At 41.5% G+C, this 18,799-nt stretch overlaps 1 protein-coding gene across 1 annotated transcript; it reads right to left on the bottom strand.

The window, feature by feature from the left end:
- Window positions 1-191: 191 nt before the first annotated feature.
- On the bottom strand, window positions 192-12,998 carry ogfr (opioid growth factor receptor). The gene is made up of 7 exons (XM_083894894.1): window positions 12,714-12,998; window positions 12,119-12,184; window positions 10,994-11,075; window positions 10,816-10,894; window positions 9,152-9,218; window positions 2,637-2,785; window positions 192-2,556 (listed from the first exon to the last, which is right to left on the bottom strand). The coding sequence occupies exons 1-7, from the start codon at window positions 12,837-12,839 to the stop codon at window positions 1,494-1,496; spliced, it is 1,632 nt and encodes a 543-aa protein (XP_083751020.1). The 5' UTR covers window positions 12,840-12,998; the 3' UTR covers window positions 192-1,493.
- Between the last annotated feature and the right edge of the window lie 5,801 nt (window positions 12,999-18,799).

Genomic DNA, 18,799 nt, shown 5'->3' with positions numbered 1-18,799 from the left:
TACGTCAGATTCAAAACATGTTTAACTTGTACCAATATTTCTGTCTGTGGCGAGTCAGAGAAAAATCTCGGGATTAACGGCAAAAGCAGCAGACGACGTTCGCCCAACACCCGGACTTTAAAACAGATTAAAGTCGTGGCAGCATGAGAAAATAGTATAACTTTATTCTGCTTTGTCAACAGCCAGGTATTTATACTTAGGAGGAGGGTGGGGGAGAAAATTTAAATTTATAAAGGATTCAGGTTTTTTTTTTTGTAAAGTTATTACCATTTCAATATGTAAATACCATTAACTTCAACATTGTTATTCAAAATTAAGTGCAAATATAAAAAGATGCATCACTGTAACCACCCTGGCTTGTAAATATTCACCGTCTGCAGCCATCTCAACGGAACAAACGGCCAATATTAAATCATAGACAAAGCTTTTATCAGTTCTGCCGATAACACACACACGCACACACACATCGTACAATCAACCAGTCTTTTCTCTCTTTTTTGGCAGTTGTTCATAAGTCTACTTCCCAAATCTGTGCGTTCACACAGATGTGCAACATTTAAAGTGAATGACATTCAGTTTTACATCCTTTTGAACACATGGGTCCAGTTCATGTCATTCTTACTTACAGGAAAAGAAAGAAAAAAAGGAAATAAAAAAGGAAAATAAATTTTTCCAATTATTTCTCAGTGCAAAAAAAAAAAAAAATCTTCAATTTTGAAAGTATTAAGCTTTTAAAAACTCTTAAATCATAATTTCACCGACACAGATCAATAATAGTGCTCTATGTATTCTATGGAGATAATAAATATCAGTTGCCGACAATATTGGTAATTTCTACCTTAAAGGAAAAGTCTGGTAATACTTTTTACATTTTTTTTTTTTAACTTACGGTCAACAAATCCCATGAAAGCAATTATGCAATTTACAGAGAACAATCTTTGTGGTCAGCTTATTCCTCTGTGCCCTTTTTTTTTTTTAGTGTTGTCCATTAAATATTATGCAAAATAAAGGAAAAAAAAGGGCACTTGAGTCTATTTTAAATCAATACTGCTGCACATGCTCCCAAATCAGTCTGCAAAGAAAACAATTCATATTGAAATAACACGTGTAAAACTACAACATAGAGAATATTTAAAAAAATATATACATCTGCCCTGTTTTTGTTTTTTTAAAGATCAACTTTGAGCAAAATGCCACAGACAGTATTATTATGGGGGTTAAAAAGTAACTTTGCTTTTGTCTTTTCATGGGATTTGCTGATTAAATATCACCAGGCTTAAACTTTAATATCCGACGGCCTCGTGCGTCACATCAAGTCTGACGAATGAATCAGTCCATAAACTCCTTCAAATTGAAAATATCTAAAATACATCAAATACAGTAGAAATAAGGCTCAGAAAGTCTATTTTTTCTTTTTAAGTCATACTCTTTAACTTAATATCAAGACCCATTTTGGTCTGAGAGCTTGAGAGGTTTTTGACATCCTCTTAAGTCTATTCATCCACCGCTCTGCCGTTTTTTGTCAGCGACCCATTTGTTGTGGACACACTTTCCTGCGACATGTCCTCATCTTCGTCCTTCGTATCTGGCACTTGATTGAAATCGGTCCTTGGGATTTTTTCCTCTCTTCCAGAAGAAAGAGCAGGCGAGTGTTTTGAAGTCTTTGGAGGGGTTTGCACTGACGGGCTTGTTTGAACAGCGGCTTTCGTCGCAGCGCTGCTTTTCTCGTCCGTGTGCCCGTTGGCTTCAGAGTCTTCGGCCGAGCCGTTGCTTGGCGGCACCTCGTCGTCTTCCTCCCTCTTCTTCTTCGGTGGTTTTTCAGTGTCTGCGTCTACGTCCGTTTGCATTCTGTTGTCTGGGTCCTGGACGCCATCGTCTGAGCTGTGGGTCAATTTGTGCTCGCTCTCCGCAGCACTGGTGTTTGCCGGCACAGTGTCAGGAGTGGGCGACTGGTCCATTTCATCATCATCATCGTCGTCGTCGTCATCATCATCATCAACTGTTGAGTCATTTCCATTCGCCATAATTTCATGATCACACTCAGCCTCTGCGCTTCCATTTGTGACAGTCTCAGATTCTGGTTTCCACTCCTCAGACGTCTCAGAGAGTTTGTTTTTGTCTTTACTCGTTTTATCGGTTCCTTTCTGAGCCTTCACCGTACCATCCGTCAATCCGTCCTCCTTCGGTTGCACGACTGCCTCTCCATCTTTGCTTTTGCCCTTCAAATACACATCGTCCTTTCCGTCTCCATTGCCAATGGCGTCCAGCCTTTTCTCCGCCTTCCTGAACTGTTTCTGCATCTTTCTGGGACACCACACAAACTTGTCCTTGGGCTCAAACTGAAGGTAGGCAAATCGCACAAGTTCCTGGCGTTTCTGCTTGTCCAGCACGGCGAACAGGAAGTAGTCGAGCACACTGCGTTTAACACTGCTGAGAGTTTTCTTGACCAGCGTCTCCTCCAGAAAGAAATGCACTAGCGGGGCCTGATAATGCTCGAATCCCAGCTCGCCCAGACTCTTCAGGATGCGAGTGATGCGTAGATTATTGTGCATATTCCTGCAAAACAGAACAGACAGCGTTAAGTGGCAGAAGAACATATTTAAGAAGACACTTGCGTGGAAATGCTGCATTTTTACCGCTCAAGATTTCCAAAACGCTCCTTCCAATTTTCAGCTCGTTTCACTTCGCCAGTCTCTTTGTTGACCAAACGGATGCCATAGAAGCCCAGCATGAGTTCATAGGATTCGACGAGTCTCTTTTTGGCGTCCTCGTTCTTTTTAAAGGCCTGAGAGTTGATAAAATGTAAAATTAGGAAAACAACGCTTGATAGTTCAACAGCTTTTATGAGGAAAAGCGAGAGATAAGTGGCTGCTCGGGTGTGTAAGAAGGATAGTCTGTATGTCGGGGGATCTCGGAAAACAACATACTTCAAAGCAAGAACGGTGATCCAGCTTTTATGATCACACAACAGTAATAAAAGAAAACACTTAAAGAAGTACATAAAATGTAATGTGTTAAGAATAAGTTGCATCCTTACTAGCCAAGTAGAAGTAGAGTCATGGTTCTACAAACAGTATAAAGGAAAATGTGTATGAAATAGAAAGAAAAGACCTGGCTACAGTTACCAGATTATTTACAATTTTAGGAGTCACTAAAATCAACAACACTATATCTTAAACCCAAAGTGTGGTAAACACCACAACAAATAATGTTTATTTTCATTTTATTCAGGTGTGAAAAGAAGCTCAGGCCTCAGTCTGACACTGGATGCATGAGCAGCATGTCTTTGTCGAGGAATATCTTGCTTTTCATTTAGGTACACAGATTATCAGATTAGAGCAGCATTTCACAGCAAAACAGATAGAGAAAATCTGATGATCCTTCACCACAGTTTTGTTTTTCAAAACACTACATGTCCTGTTTTTCTTTTCAAAGTCAAAGCAACCTGGTGTTACAAATCCCTGAAGCCTTTCATTTGTTTCCCCCAGTAAGGAGTCAAAGGCAAAGCCAACACAACAGACACACACTCCCTGTGTGAAAAAGAGAAGTGTGTGCAACCAGTAAGGAGTCGATACCTTTTAGGCCTCTATGATTCATGTCAATAGGCGGAAGAAAAAAGTGAGTTTTACTCTTTAACGCACAAATAGACTCTAAGATAGTTTTCATTCTTAAAGTCTTAAACTTAAATACAGACTTGAAAATGAACAAAAACATACTTGTTTATTGATAAATACTTTTAAAAGCATCTTACTTTATAATTATTTTAATTATTCTTCAGAATAATCTCTGGAAATGGCATCAGGGATACACTGATGCTTGTATGTTTACGTCTTCCTTCACCATTGGTTGAAAGAGTTATAAAAAACCAGTCAGCAAATCGGTTCATTTTTAACAATAAATGACAGAAATCTAGGGCTGTAAAGTCGACCCAAAATGGCAATTTTTTTTTTTATGGTGAATTTCATTAGGAGGAAAGTACCACATGCTAATAGGGGTGTTTTACAGCACCCGTGCTTCACAGGTAACAGCCTGTCTTCAGAGAACACCCCCCTTGTTTTCCACTATTTTGGTTTAGTCAGCCCAGTGGGTTGTTGTCGCTCCGTGGCTCATGAGCGTCAGACAGATTAGCGTTGCCATTAATTAGACGTGAATTTTGAGCTTTTCATTTTAGGCTACGGTCTGTCCTCCTGTCACATCAATGTCAAAGACATCATCAGTGTGGCAGAATATTTCAAAAGTAGATGATGGTAAAAAAGTGGAATAAAAACTTTGCAAGCAACAGTTTTCTTTTCAGTTTTTCTTCCAAGATGGTGCCGTGCTAGCGGCAGCTTGATACAGCAGCTCTCTGTTTGTGTTAGTTCTTCCTTAATTTAAGCAACTTTTTCTTAATTTATTATTTTTCGCATTAGCAGTGACACTTCTCGAACACTTACGCCATGTACTCCGCTAATTTTGCACGGTTTATGTGGCTCGTCTGTTACTTTTTCCTGCTTTTTGGTGGTGAAGCAGACGCACAGCGGAGCAAGGGCATTGTTTACATGCGCGACCAGCTGATCGCGCTGAGGGAGCCGGCTCTCCTGATCACAGCACGGCCCGACATTTCGAAGGAACTGCAGTGGAAGCGGCGGGGCTGCAGAGCCGGAGCCAAAGGGAGAGCCAAAGCGAGGAGGTACAAACCAGCAGTACCTGCAATAATCACGGGGAATGTAATCCCTGGGAAATAAAACGGACGAACTCTGCGCGCTTGTGAGGAACAGCTGGGTGTTCAGGGAGAGCAGCCTCATGTGTTTCACCGAGACATGGCTGCACTCACACTTCACCAATCACAGCGTGGCAGTACCGGGCTTAAAGACTGTGCGGACGGACAGAGACGCTGTGCTGAGCGGTAAGAAGAAAGGGGGCGGCGTTGCTGTGTACGTGAATGAGAAGTGGTGTCACCCCAGACATGTTTGTGAGAAGGAGCGTCTGTGTAGCCCGGACATAAAACTTTTGGCTGTGGGAATGCGCCCATACTACCTCCCCAGGGAATATACCTCTGTGATTGTTGTGGCTGTTTACATCCCTCCCTCAGCTGATGCAGTGGCAGCAGTAGACAGTGTCCACTCTACTGTGTCCAGATTACAGACACAGCATCCCACTGCATTTATTACAATTACTGGGGATTTTAACCACACCAACCTGGACTGTTTTACCAACCTTCCACCAATATGTTGACAGCCCCACCAGAGACAATAAAACAATAGACCTTTTGTATGCTAATGCTAGGGATGCATACACAGCTACTGCCCTTCCCCCTCTTGGCATGTCTGATCACAACCTGGTCCAGCTGACTCCCAGGTATGTTCCTGTAGTGAAGAGGCTTCCTGTTGCCACCCGCTCAGTGAGAAGGAGTACACAGGAGGCTGACATGGCTCTGCAGGACTGCTTTGAGTCTACAGATTGGGATGCGCTCTGCATGCCACATGGGGAGGACATCAACTCCATGACAGACTGCGTCACAGAATATATCAGGTTCTGTGAACCACGGTTCTCCCTGCCCAGACTGTCAACTGCTACCCCAACAACAAACCTTGGATCACCAGGGATCTGAAGACCCTCCTCAACAAAAAGAAAGAGGCCTTCAGACATGGGGACCGGGAGGAAATGAAGAAGGTACAACGTGACCTGAAGGAGATGCTGAGGCAGAGCAAAGACACCTACAGGAGGAAGCTGGAGTCCAAACTCCAGCAGAACGACATGAGGGAGGTGTGGTCCGGAATGAAGACCATCACCGGATTCAACATGAAGGAGAAACCGACAGAGGGCACCGTCGAGAGGGCTAACCAGATGAACCTCTTCTTTAACAGGTTCAGCACACAGACTTCAACACAGCCCCCTGCTGCCTCCTCCACATGTCACACCTCCCTCCCTCCCCCCCTGCCTCTGCTGCTCCACCCTCTGCCCCCCCTGGAGAGCTGCTAGGACACAGTCTCATCTCCCCCCTCCCCTCTTCCCCCCCACCCCTCTCAGTGACAACCAACCAGGTCAGAAGACAGCTTGAGAGACTGCAGCAGAACAAGGCTGCAGGCCCGGACGGTCTCAGCCCCAGGCTACTGAGGGCTTGTGCCACCCAGCTGGCTGCAATCCTGCAGCACCTCTTCAACCTGAGCCTCCAACAGGGGATGGTCCCAGCACTGTGGAAGACATCATGCCTGGTTCCTGTCCCCAAGACAAAGTCATCATCATGTGAACCCAAGGATTACCGTCGTACCCATTTGATGAAAGTGCTGGAGAGGCTGGTCTTGTCTCACCTCAGACCGCAGGTTAAGTCATCCACCCCCAATCTGGGGGTGGACGACGCCATCACCTATCTGCTGCATCGAGCTCAGTCTCACCTGGATGGTGCTGGAGGCACTGTGAGAATCACTTTCTTTGATTTCTCCAGTGCTTTCAACACCATTCAGCCACTGTTACTGGGGGAGAAGTTGCGAAAGGTGGGGGTGGACATGCCCGCCATCTCCTGAATCACTGATTACCTGACAGGCAGACCACAGTTTGTCCGACTTGGTCGTGGTTTGTCTGATGTGGTGGTTAGCGATGTGGGAGCCCCACAAGGAACTGTGCTGTCCCCCTTCCTGTTCACCATATACACCTCAGACTTTCAGTATGACTCTGTGTCATGCCACCTGCAGAAGTTCTCAGATGACTCTGCAGTGGTAGGGTGTATAAAGGATGGACATGAGGGGGAGTACAGGACAGTGCTAGCTGACTTTGTGAAGTGGGCCAGTGAGAACCACCTGCTTCTGAATGTGACCAAGACCAAGGAGATGGTGGTGAACTTCAGGAGGAAGAAGACAGCTCCACAACCGCTGACGGTGCTGGGGGAGCACATAGAGATGGTGGAGGAATACAAATTCCTCGGTGTGAGGTTGAACAACAGACTGGACTGGAAGGCTAACACCAGTGCTGTGTACAGGAAGGGGATGAGCAGGCTCTTCTTTCTGAGGAGGCTGCGATCCTTTGATGTATGCAGCAAGATGCTGGAGTTATTTTACCAGTCTGTTGTGGCCAGCGCACTGTTCTTTGCTGTGGTGTGCTGGGGGAGCAGCATGGGAGCCGGTGAAACCAGCAAAATCAACAAACTGATTAAGAAGGCCGGCCCCATCATTGGCTGCAAGCAAGACACCGTGGAAACGGTGGTGGAGAAGAGGATGCTGAACAAACTGCTATCCATCATGGATAACTCTGATCATCCTCTCCACCACATCCTCCAGGGTCAGGAGAGCACATTCTCCAGGAGATTCAGACAGCTCCGCTGTCACAAGGACAGATTCAGGAAGTCATTCCTGTCATCAGCCATCAGGATTTACAACTCCAATTTAAAACTGACTCTGCTCAATTGCACAACAGCACAGCGTCTCTATAATTAATATTAATATATCAGACAGACTACATTAGTCTATCCTTTATGTCATAGCACCTGATCCTATGGGTCATTCATTCTTCACTTTTTGCACTATTTTCTTTACATACTTTTGTACACTTATTTATGTTGAATTCTTTTCTTGTATTGTATTTTGCTGCTGTGCCACAACAATTTCCCCTTGGGGATGAATAAAGTATTTCTATTCTATTCTATTCTATTCTATTCTATACTACAAACATGACATATCATTTAAAAACACCAAGCTAAGGTTGCTCCGTCCATTTCGAGTGTGAACATATCAGAATTATTAGCATATTTCAATGTTTTAGTCCAATAATGGTTGATTGGTTTTATAACTGCAGGCGCACCTGCCCGCAACAGTGGCAGCGTCCAGTGATCTATTTGTGTCTCTGCCGTGAAGCTGCGCTGTTCAATCTCGCTCTGTATTCCTCAACACTTATTGTGCTGATATTACTAGTTATTTTCTGATATCACAGGCTATGGTATTGCGCAGATGAACGTAATGCAAACTGCTGTCAGAGCCGTCAGACTCTGTTGAACTCCAGCCGTGGCTGCGGGTTTTTTCAAATTAGGAGCCACAGCCGCACAGGTACTTTGCGGGTGCGGCTCTTTTCAAAATAAAAGAGCCGCACCCGCAAAGAACCCCCCGTCGATTAGTCGATTTTTGGTCGTAATTTCAGGGCTTTAGTCGACCAAGAGTTTCTTTGGTTGATTACAGCCCTACAGAAATCCACGTCTTTTATCTTTGTTTGAAAACATAACATTGCACATAAGTTAGTTGAGCCTGTAAGACAATGAGGGTCTAGTTCAGGGGTCACCAACGTGGTGCCCGCGGGCTCACTTCACTTCACCTCACTTGCATGTATCCGTATGATCGCTCAGTAAAATATCTTTGATATTGTTTATAAAAACTGGTAATCATTAGGAGTAAGCACTGGAATGAATGTGTATGCAGTTGAATGCATAATATTAATCATTTAAAGGTGAAGTAAGTAGTTTATAGTGCCATCTAGAGGAGAGGCTGAAATTTACAACAAAGAACTGCTCCTCTGCTCACCCCCTCCCTTCCCTGAGTGCTACGGTATCCTCAGCCGGTCAAATGTCGTCCTCGTCGTCTTTCTCTGCGTCAGCTGATGAGGTTTCGTGAGGCGAGGGAGAGGGCGATAAATATAAACCCATAAATACTACACAGTGTCCCTTTAAATGGTAAACAAAAAAAAATGGTGCATAAAATGTTAACGTGGTAGCCCTCCATATTATTTTTTACCCTTAAGGTAGCTCTCTGTCTCAAAAAGGTTGGTGACCCCTGGTCTAGTTTGAAAAAGCCGCTTGTGTCACCTTCTACACCGTCTGATAACACAGATACCAGATGCAGTAGCATCGAGGTTGTAGACGCACTCTCCCTGAGTCGCAGCAATTTCGCAGCTCAGAAGCCACTTCCAACTTGTTTCACTCCTCTGGCATTTTGACTTCTTACACTGCTAAATGAATTAGTCATTTGGTGGATTGTCCACCCTCTGCTGGTATGAATCATAACTACACTGTATGCGAGGTCACGGGAAATTAGATGTCGTCGGTTAACTGGTTTAATTCTTGATCATCAAATAGTCAAATTAATTTGATGTGTTGTTTTATGTTGAGCCAACATTATTCCAAGTTATCACTGACGGTGAAATCCTGCCCAGACATTCCTTTGAGACCCGCCGTTTCCTAATATAGCCTTACCTCAATTTCCTTCTTGGTGAGTTCTGAAGCCATGTAATTAACCCCCGGTTCTCGCAGTGGAAACAGCCTTCAAGTGGCAGAGGATTGAAGAGAGAGAGAGAAACACAACAAAAAAAAAAAAATCAACCAACATCTAATGAAACTGCACCCTTAATCAAATCAAATCAAGGTGGCTTTAACTATTCATGATTCCAACATAAACATAATTTCTAGGACCTTCATCCGAGACTAATCACAGACACGCACAACATCTTTCCATCTTTACAGTGAACGGATTAGATGCAACACACAAAACAGTACAACGGTACGCCATCCCTCAGGACATCACTGAAATTACAAGTTCACTTCATCACACTTTCTCATTTGGAAAGTTCAGTGATGTGTAAGAATGGAAAATTAGAAGGAAACAGCAGTGTTGTCGAAGCTTAATTTCAACATATTTGGAAAAAACACCAGAACTATAATCACTGCAATCGGAACAAGGTTGGAATACAGAGGTGGACTATCTGTTCAGCTGTCATTTTTACACCAATAGACAATGAGAGGGAAAGACACTGAGGCTGAATCCCAAAATCCACCCCTTCCCCCTCCGCCTTCCCCCTACCCCTTGTTTTTGCGCGTTCATGTGAGGGGTAGGGCTGTCTCATTTCTCATTAGGGTTAAGGGCTAGGGCCAAGCCGTAGGGCTACGTAGCCCTTGAAACGGAGGGCTTTGAGGAATTTCCCAGCTTCCGTGCGTCCCCTGTCAGCGAAGTTTGAAAGCCGGCCTGTAAAGACTTGCACAAATGTATTTTCAGCATTTTAATTACGACAGTCAGGTGTAATGATACTATTGCGGTCTTATTCAATTGTCAACGGTGTTTCTGAATCACTAGTCAAGTTTGTTTTGAATTACTAGCTAGTCGTAGCCGATGCTAATATCCCGGTGTTCCTTTCATAAGTGGTTAGCTAGCTGCTATCGCTATTTTTTTTTAACATTAACAAATTGCGCCGGAGTGCACAGTTACGTCTTCAGGACAGAACAGGAGATTCCGTCCCCACTCTACTCGGCTCTGTCTGCGAGCGGCTTTCTCCCTCTGCACCGTGTGTGTGTGGCTATGGTAATGCAGCGGGTCTGCAGTTGCTGTAACTGTGTTTGGGAACACTCCTCACGTCAGCGTCACCTCCGATGTCATTGGTTAGCAGCTGACAGTCGTAAAAACAGAAAAATAGCCCAGGCAACAGACATTACATTGTAACATCAACAAGTCTATCGCATCGGCTTGTTGATGTAGCAGTACGCGAGCGTCAAATCCAGATGACGTGATGACGTAAAGGAGGTGTGTTTCATTTCTTAGGGGAACGTTCGTACCCCTAGCACCCTCATCTCTGTTTTGAGGGCCATGGGGATCTCCGACCAAGGGGTAGGGGGAAGGGGGAAGGAGTGGAATTGGGATTCAGCCTGAGAGTAAGACACTGAAAATTAAACTTCATAAAGAAAAATTCAATATTTGTCTTTGTGGTATCGCTGGAGCTGTTTGTTTATTCAGTATAGACTTATGACAGAGTTTGTGTAATGTATTTATTATAAGTACTCAGACTGCAAGGTCACCTGGATGACACACATATGAAGACACCAACGTTTCTGCTTTAGATTGTAAGATTGAAGGGGTAAACACGACGTACCACTGAATATAGGAGTGAACTCTTTCTAGTCGTTTGTAGTCGCTCTTCCAATCCTTCAGAAACGACTCGATGTAGATGTCTGTGCCACAAACGAGGAAGAACAAGGAACATTACATCCACAACATTCAAAAAAACTCTGAAAGTATATTGAGAGATGTTGCCAATAGAAATGTGTTACCATCAGGAGCAGAGGGAAATTTATTGAGATAAAACTGCAAATTGTTCATTTTGTCTTCCGAGCACTCTTCATCTGTAAGATTCTGTCACAAAAACAAACGGAAAGAGAATTACAGCACTTCATTTCAACAAACTATAACTAGGTTTACATTAAAATGACTTACAGATTTTTCGCTGAATGTTCAAAAAAATTCAGTAAAGTCAAATGAAAAGTGATCTCTGTGCGTTTCCACCCACAGCTGTTAAGCAAACATTGGACTTAGTTCACTGAGATAAGCAGAAGGTGGCACAAAGTGGGTCACCTTGGAAGAATAAGATGGCGCAACACAGTGACATAAATAGAAGAACATGAAGGAGGATCAGAAAGTGTGCCATAGGGTTTCATAGTTGCTTACCATCTATTTTTAAAGCAATATCTGCGTCAAGCACCAAGTCAGGGACTGTTGAGGTTTCCTTATCAGTCCACAATTTCCAACATATTTAGATGCAGTGAAATGTGAACGTGTGAGTGACGCTACAGGGCCCAAAAGCTTTTTATCATATTGGCTTTTTACCCACATGGAACTGGTGATGTGAGAGCCCTAAAACCCTACTTTCAGGAAGTGGGTACCAAAGTGGAAATGTATACGGTACAACCAATACGCAATATCTGGATGACGTCACACTCTCTCCCACCTCTTTCTTGCTCTATTTGCCCCAATCTTATTTTTTAATTTTAAGTTTGTACACAGCATACAAGCTGTACGCACATAGTCTTCTCTGATTTTGGTGCATTTCTGTGGCAGCATTACAGCGCCACATATAGGTTTGACATAGATACTACAGCACAAAGAGTCATTTTGCAGGATTTCTGTGTATGAATACATTCCTTACAACGATGCCATGCTTATAGTAAACGTTTTAAGAACAAAACAAAGATTATTTCTATGTGGATAAGGCATCAGTTCACTCTATCAGTTTCCACAGAAAGTATTTGCATTTAATTTTTCTAAGATTTTCACCTACTTCAAGCACGATTCTTAGTGCAATATTTTAAGATTATTATTATTTTTTTAAATGCTGTTTATATTATTTTTTAAATGCACATAAAAACAACACGTTTGTATTTCATCTAGCTTGTACTTACTGGGTATCCTCTTCTGTAGTTCTGCATGTCCTTTGCTGCCCTCATGTTTCTGGGTGTGTGATGCCACTGTCATGTAAAAGTGAAAGTAGAATGCATCAATGATTAATTTACCGTTACACAACATATGAATGCCAAATCAAAGAATCCTGTTTAACAGCAAATATAACGAGTCGTACCATCATTAATGTCACAGCATGCAATGACTCAGGTGACAGTAAAAAAAAACATAACATAGTTGACATATAAGGCCAAGCTAACCAATTACATTCTACAGGAAAATTACGTAGGTAACATTTTTTTTTTACCATTTTTATATTCCAACTTGAATTGTTGGAATTGTTAGTTTTTGTCGCTGTATAGCGGTTATAGATATACACATAACCAGCGACTTATAGTCCCTAAAAAGTAAGCTAATGTCAGCGGCTAGCTAGGGTAGTTAGCAAGCCTGAAATAGGTAAAGCTAGCGTTAGCTTCCCAGTCATGGCACGAATACAACCGACCATAGTGGTGCAAAAGCTGCGAGACACACGTTCGACGTCTGTGTACCATGTTAAACAAGCCACAGTTTCGCCGAGTGACATTGAAAAGCACGTACCAAAGTCCACCCAGATTTGTTTTTGTCTTGACTAGACCGCCGGGTTTGGCTCTCTCCAGCCGGGTCGTCTCCATCACTCTCCGTGTCCCAAGTCGAGTCGTACTCACAAACCCAGTCGTCCTCCATTCTTTGAATAAAGTCACCGTGACGTGACGAGCTGAAGCCAAACACGCGTTTCACCCGGTCCCGGACTAGAAACGGACATGAAGCAGGTCACACAGGCATGTTCAGGTTAGACGGGGGCGGCCCTGACCATCCGTCTCTCCCAGTCTACCATCGTCAGACAGCGGCGGCTGCAGTGCCGATGCTGCTTTCAGGTTCCTCCCTCTGAGTGGCTCATGCTGCCTTCAGGTATCTCACTAAGTGTAGTATTTTTCTAAGATCACCCCACTTGATACGCTTGCCTTTACCATAGGCCTTTACTCAAAATGGAAAATTGTCTTTAACACTTAGAATAAAATACGGATCAAAATCGACCCGTTTAGACGACTGATAGCAGCCAAAATAGCCTCACCATGAAAGCCCATTTCCACCACCACTTGCTAAGTCATTATTATGAGATACTAAGTCATAATTGTGAGATGCTAAGTCATTTTTATGATATACTAAGTCATAATTATGAGGTGCTAAGCCATTGTTATGAGATAACAAGTTATTATTATGAGACACTAAGTCATAATTGTGAGATGCTCAGTCATTATTATGAGATGCTAAGTCATTATAATGAGATGCTAAGTCATTGTTATGAGATACTAAGTCATAATTGTGAGATGCTAAGTCATTGTTATGATATACTAAGTCATTATTATGAGATACTAAGTCATAATTGTGAGATGCTAAGTCATTGTTATGATATACTAAGTCATAATTATGAGATGCTAAGTCTTTGTTATGAGATAAGTCATTATTATGAGACACTAAGTCATAATTGTGAGATGCTAAGTCATTGTTATGAGATACTGTCATAATTGTGAGATGCTTAGTCATTGTTATGAGATACTAAGTCATAATTATGAGATGCTAAGTCATTGTTATGAGATACCAAGTAATTATTATGAGATACTAAGTCATAATTGTGAGATGCTAAATCATTGTTATGAGATGCTAAGTCATTGTTATGAGATACTAAGTCATAATTGTGAGATGCTAAGTCATTGTTATGAGATGCTAAGTCGTTGTTATGAGATACTGTCATAATTGTGAGATGCTAAGTCATTGTTATGATATACTAAGTCATAATTATGAGATGCTAAGTCATTGTTATGAGATACCAAGTAATTATTATGAGATACTAAGTCATAATTGTGAGATGCTAAATCATTGTTATGAGATGCTAAGTCATTGTTATGAGATACTAAGTCATAATTGTGAGATGCTAAGTCATTGTTATGAGATGCTAAGTCGTTGTTATGAGATACTGTCATAATTGTGAGATGCTAAGTCATTGTTATGATATACTAAGTCATAATTATGAGATGCTAAGTCATTGTTATGAGATACCAAGTAATTATTATGAGATACTAAGTCATAATTGTGAGATGCTAAGTCATTGTTATGAGATGCTAAGTCATTGTTATGAGATACTGTCATAATTGTGAGATGCTAAGTCATTGTTATGATATACTAAGTCATAATTATGAGATGCTAAGTCATTGTTATGAGATACCAAGTAATTATTATGAGATACTAAGTCATAATTGTGAGATGCTAAATCATTGTTATGAGATGCTAAGTCATTGTTATGAGATACTAAGTCATAATTGTGAGATGCTAAGTCATTGTTATGAGATGCTAAGTCGTTGTTATGAGATACTAAGTCATTATGAGATACTAAGTCATAATTGTGAGATGCTAAGTCATACTTATGAGATGCTAAGTCATTGTTATGAGGCATAATAATGACTTTATATCTCATATTTGTAATTTTATAACATAGTAAGTCAGAATTATAACTTAAGAGTCTCATAATTATGAGATTATATATATTTTTATTTTTCAAGTGGTGCAAACAGGCTTCCATACCCCATATCATTTGAGGTGGCTTTTAGACAATTATATTGAAACTGAGAAATGTTCATTTTAAGATTTAATCTGGGTATGTAATACAGATATCTGTAATTTAATTCTTCCTCGTCAAAATTAACATTTTAGATATTCACCATGACAATCTTCCTTGGACTAATTCCTGTGTATGGATTTTATCACTGCAGATTCTCTTCAGGTCAAATGCAAATACTCACAATTCCCATTGTTGGAAACATTGAGATGTCACATAGATGATTTTATTGTCATACATTATTATGTATTATTGTATGTATAATTACGTTTTATCTTACAAACTTATCACAGATATACACACGTTTCTGTGCATTGTTTTTAACTTACTGTTTTTGTTGTCTATGTGTCATTTGACCTTTTTTATCTTATCTTTTATTGTTTTTATTAATGTTCATCCTTACCTGTAACTGTTCTTTTTAACATTGTATTACCTTGTTTTCGAGAACAAACTAAATGAAGTAACTAAAATTTCCCTTAATGAACAAATCTTATACAATTTAATAATTGTCTTAAAGTTGTCAACGCTTTTGATGGATTTAAATTGTTTTTTTTCCCCCTTTACTTTTTGCTTTCACAACCACGATTGACATCATCACAGATTATGATTACTGATCATCTAACTGATGAGTATTAACTGACTTATAATTGAGCGATGACTCTATTTAAAATAGTTGCACATGAAGTGGAGTTGATTGACACTTTGGTAAAAGTTGGTATTCATGTCATCTAATTATAGACGGCCGAATGCCTGCCTGTCTGTATTTGGCTGCTGATTAATATCAAACTGAGTTGTATTTGGTGCAGTGTCGACTGTGAACACAACACACTTTGTACATTTTCATCAAATAACAAAGTGTTTTCCATTCAGACACCAACTTACATGCTTTCATTTTCTGATTCATTGAGCCTCCACACACACACGCACACGCACGCACGCACGCACGCACACACACACACACACACTCCAATTTATCCAAGTCTCATTAGTTTGTTACATTTCATATCTCCGGGATCATAAGTTTGATTTGGTTTTCCTCGCTGTAAGAAGCGGCAGCACAAAGAAGACGAGTTCAGAGGTGCGAACATATAATTGGACCGTGATGTCCTCCTTTTGACAGCAGCCAGACAAATGCATTTATACATGAGAGTATTTCACCATTAGAATGTATAAATAGAACTGTGTGTTATCACAGGGGATTCGGCGTTGAATGGCCGCTGGTGTGGAATTCTATTTTTGGTCCTGGTTACTGTGGAAACCAGAGGGCTCTGCAGGCATCCAGTATTTGCTGTTGCTATTTAGTGCCACGGCTCCATAAAATGGATTCACTAGCGCTTTATTCTCAGTGAAATTGATACACATGGGAATATTCGCGACAGATACAATAATATTTACATGAAGCCGGACTGACTGTGAGGCTCGGGGCAGGAATTTAGTGACTTTAGGGGGCGAGGGCGGGTGGAGTTCAGGGTCGTCCGAGGGGAATTCTGCTCAACAGTTTACTCTGCAACAGGTTTTTGTAGATTTGAATGTGCAGTCGTATCAAAGTTAGGTTTCAAATGAGCTTTAGATCACATCCTATTGTCTGTTTTCCACATGAAGGCCCAGCTTGTTGTTGTTCAAGGGTGAATTCCAATTCCTTGCTTAACCCTCAATCTCAAGGAGCAAGGGCTACCCAGAATGCATTGCGTGTTTTCACATAACAAAGATGGCGTGGAAAGCAGCGAAACGAGTACACTACAAATTCAGTATTTTCTTTGTTAATAGAGATATAAAAATGATGAAAACCATTGTATTATCTTAGTTTAGTCCCATATTATGGATTACTGACGTCATTGTCGCATAACATTTATTTAAATTTTACGATCTTTTGTCAATAGCCGGCCGATGCGCACACCGTGCGATCGTTTGTTTTTCAATAAGCCGTGGTGTGCGGTAACTGTCAGCTGAATATGTCCGTGGTTGTGGTATTTGTATGAGTATCATCTTATAACTAACTGACAACCTAATAACTTGACCGACAAACGGATTGTAATAAATAATCGTGACGTAAATGTGTTCTTCTACTTTTTTGGAGTTGACAGACTGGACGCAGCTTTCGCGTGATTCTGCCCCCCACAGTGACAAAATAACCCTCAACACTTGGTTTTGAGGGCCAGTTAAGATTAAGGGTTGAGCTTGAGAGTTAAAATAGGAATTGGAATTTTGCCCCAAGTCTTCCAGTTTCAAGATTTGGTCCAATCTGTAATTGAGATGAAGATTTTAATCTATTAATGACACTGGAAACACCACAAAATGCCTTTATTAGAACATGTATAAGAAGAAAAATGATTATATTATTACAGTTAATCATATTTAGAAAGGGCTTATTTTCTTACCTTTTTTTTCATCCCTATTCTCCTCCCATTTCATATTTTTCTATTATTAATATCGTCATGTACTGTACTGTAGCAGGAGCTCAGTATTATTCCGATCATATTCCTCTCGTACATCTGCTCAGCGGAGGCTGAACTGCGGCTTAGGTTTTTGTGGAGTATCACTGTACGGCTGCAATTTAAATTCACGGCTGCGTCCCATAATTGGTCCACTCTTACACTCCAATCCACACATTTATAAGAGAGGCTACACAAAGAAATGCGACGTGAATAACTCCACAGCCAAAAAAAGAGTAAAATCTGACACATTAAACGACATAAATAATTGAATCTGTGCATTCAAATGAATCCAGCACATCATTAATCTCCACTAAAGCAGTTAAATTCACAACTGTCCACGTACTGGTGTCTTGACAGTGCCGGCCCTCTTTTTTTCCGCCGACTTCTTTTCACGACACGTTATTGTGTCTGTGCACAAATCCTCTATATCAAGCTGCTTCCTAATCTTGCATTCCTGTATTGTCCCCGTCTGTAATTTTCTCCTATCCTTGTCAAAGCACAGCTGCTGTGCCTCGATAAAGACCCCCCTTTCTAAAACTTTGGCTTTTTCCAGAGGAGCTTGATTTTTTTTATTCCACCCCTGTAGGATTTCGCCACATTTCTATTTTTCTTTTCTTTTTTCTGAACATTGGCAGGTGTGTTTTATTTAGTGGAGACATCAGGCGTCTTCAGGCACAGGGTCCTCTTTTCTCTGCGTGATCTTCAAAATGGTTCTCTGGCCATCTGCATCATTCTCAGCATTGCCACTGAGGATTTTTGTTTTGGAAATTATTTTAATTGTACTGTATTGCCAAAGATAATCCTCCAAGGGAATGATTACTAACCGCCCAGCTAACGCTCAGCAACCCTCGCAAAGATAATAATGAAGTTGGTTAAAGAGCATGTGAGAATCAGCTGTATTTATTTTCTTCTTTTCAGGTGTGTGTGTGTGAAAGAGAGATTGATTGTGTGTGTGTGTGTTAATGAAATATACCTGCAGAGAGAAGAAGGAGATCAAAACAGAATCAGCGAGGCGTCTCTTTGAGTTAAAATAGTTAATCGCGAGCCCAGACCCTGATGCGACTGATGAGCCCACTCATTTTGTTCCTCGGGCTTTGAAAAGGACGCGAGGAGCACAAGCTGTGCGGATTGATGGGCGGCTATTAAGACTCCAGGTTCCTCTCTCTTATCAGCTGTGATGTAATTTGATTTACGGAGAGCTGGTTCGAATCACAACATGGAATATGTGTGTGTGTGTGCCGATTTTAGCCACTTGACACACACACACACACACACACACACACACACACACACACACACACACACACACACACACACACACACACACACACACACACACACACACACACACACACACACACACACACACACACACACACACACAAAGCAGGACTACCAAGAATAGGTTGCTCTGTTTTTACTGAGGTGACTGTGACAACACACACACACACACATGCAGTGTAGTCCACCTGGCCTGCTGGTGCAGCTAATACCCACTGTGACACAGGCTGGATGCCAAACACACTGTATCTGACACAACTGTGGGAAGTGCCGTCTTCTTCTTCCTTTACATGTGGGACGAAAGGGGAAACAAA

The sequence above is a fragment of the Microchirus variegatus genome (assembly GCF_963457635.1).
Source record: "Microchirus variegatus genome assembly, chromosome: 9".
In the NCBI taxonomy this organism is placed as follows: domain Eukaryota; kingdom Metazoa; phylum Chordata; class Actinopteri; order Pleuronectiformes; family Soleidae; genus Microchirus; species Microchirus variegatus.
This window is presented reverse-complemented; position numbering and strand designations above follow the sequence as displayed.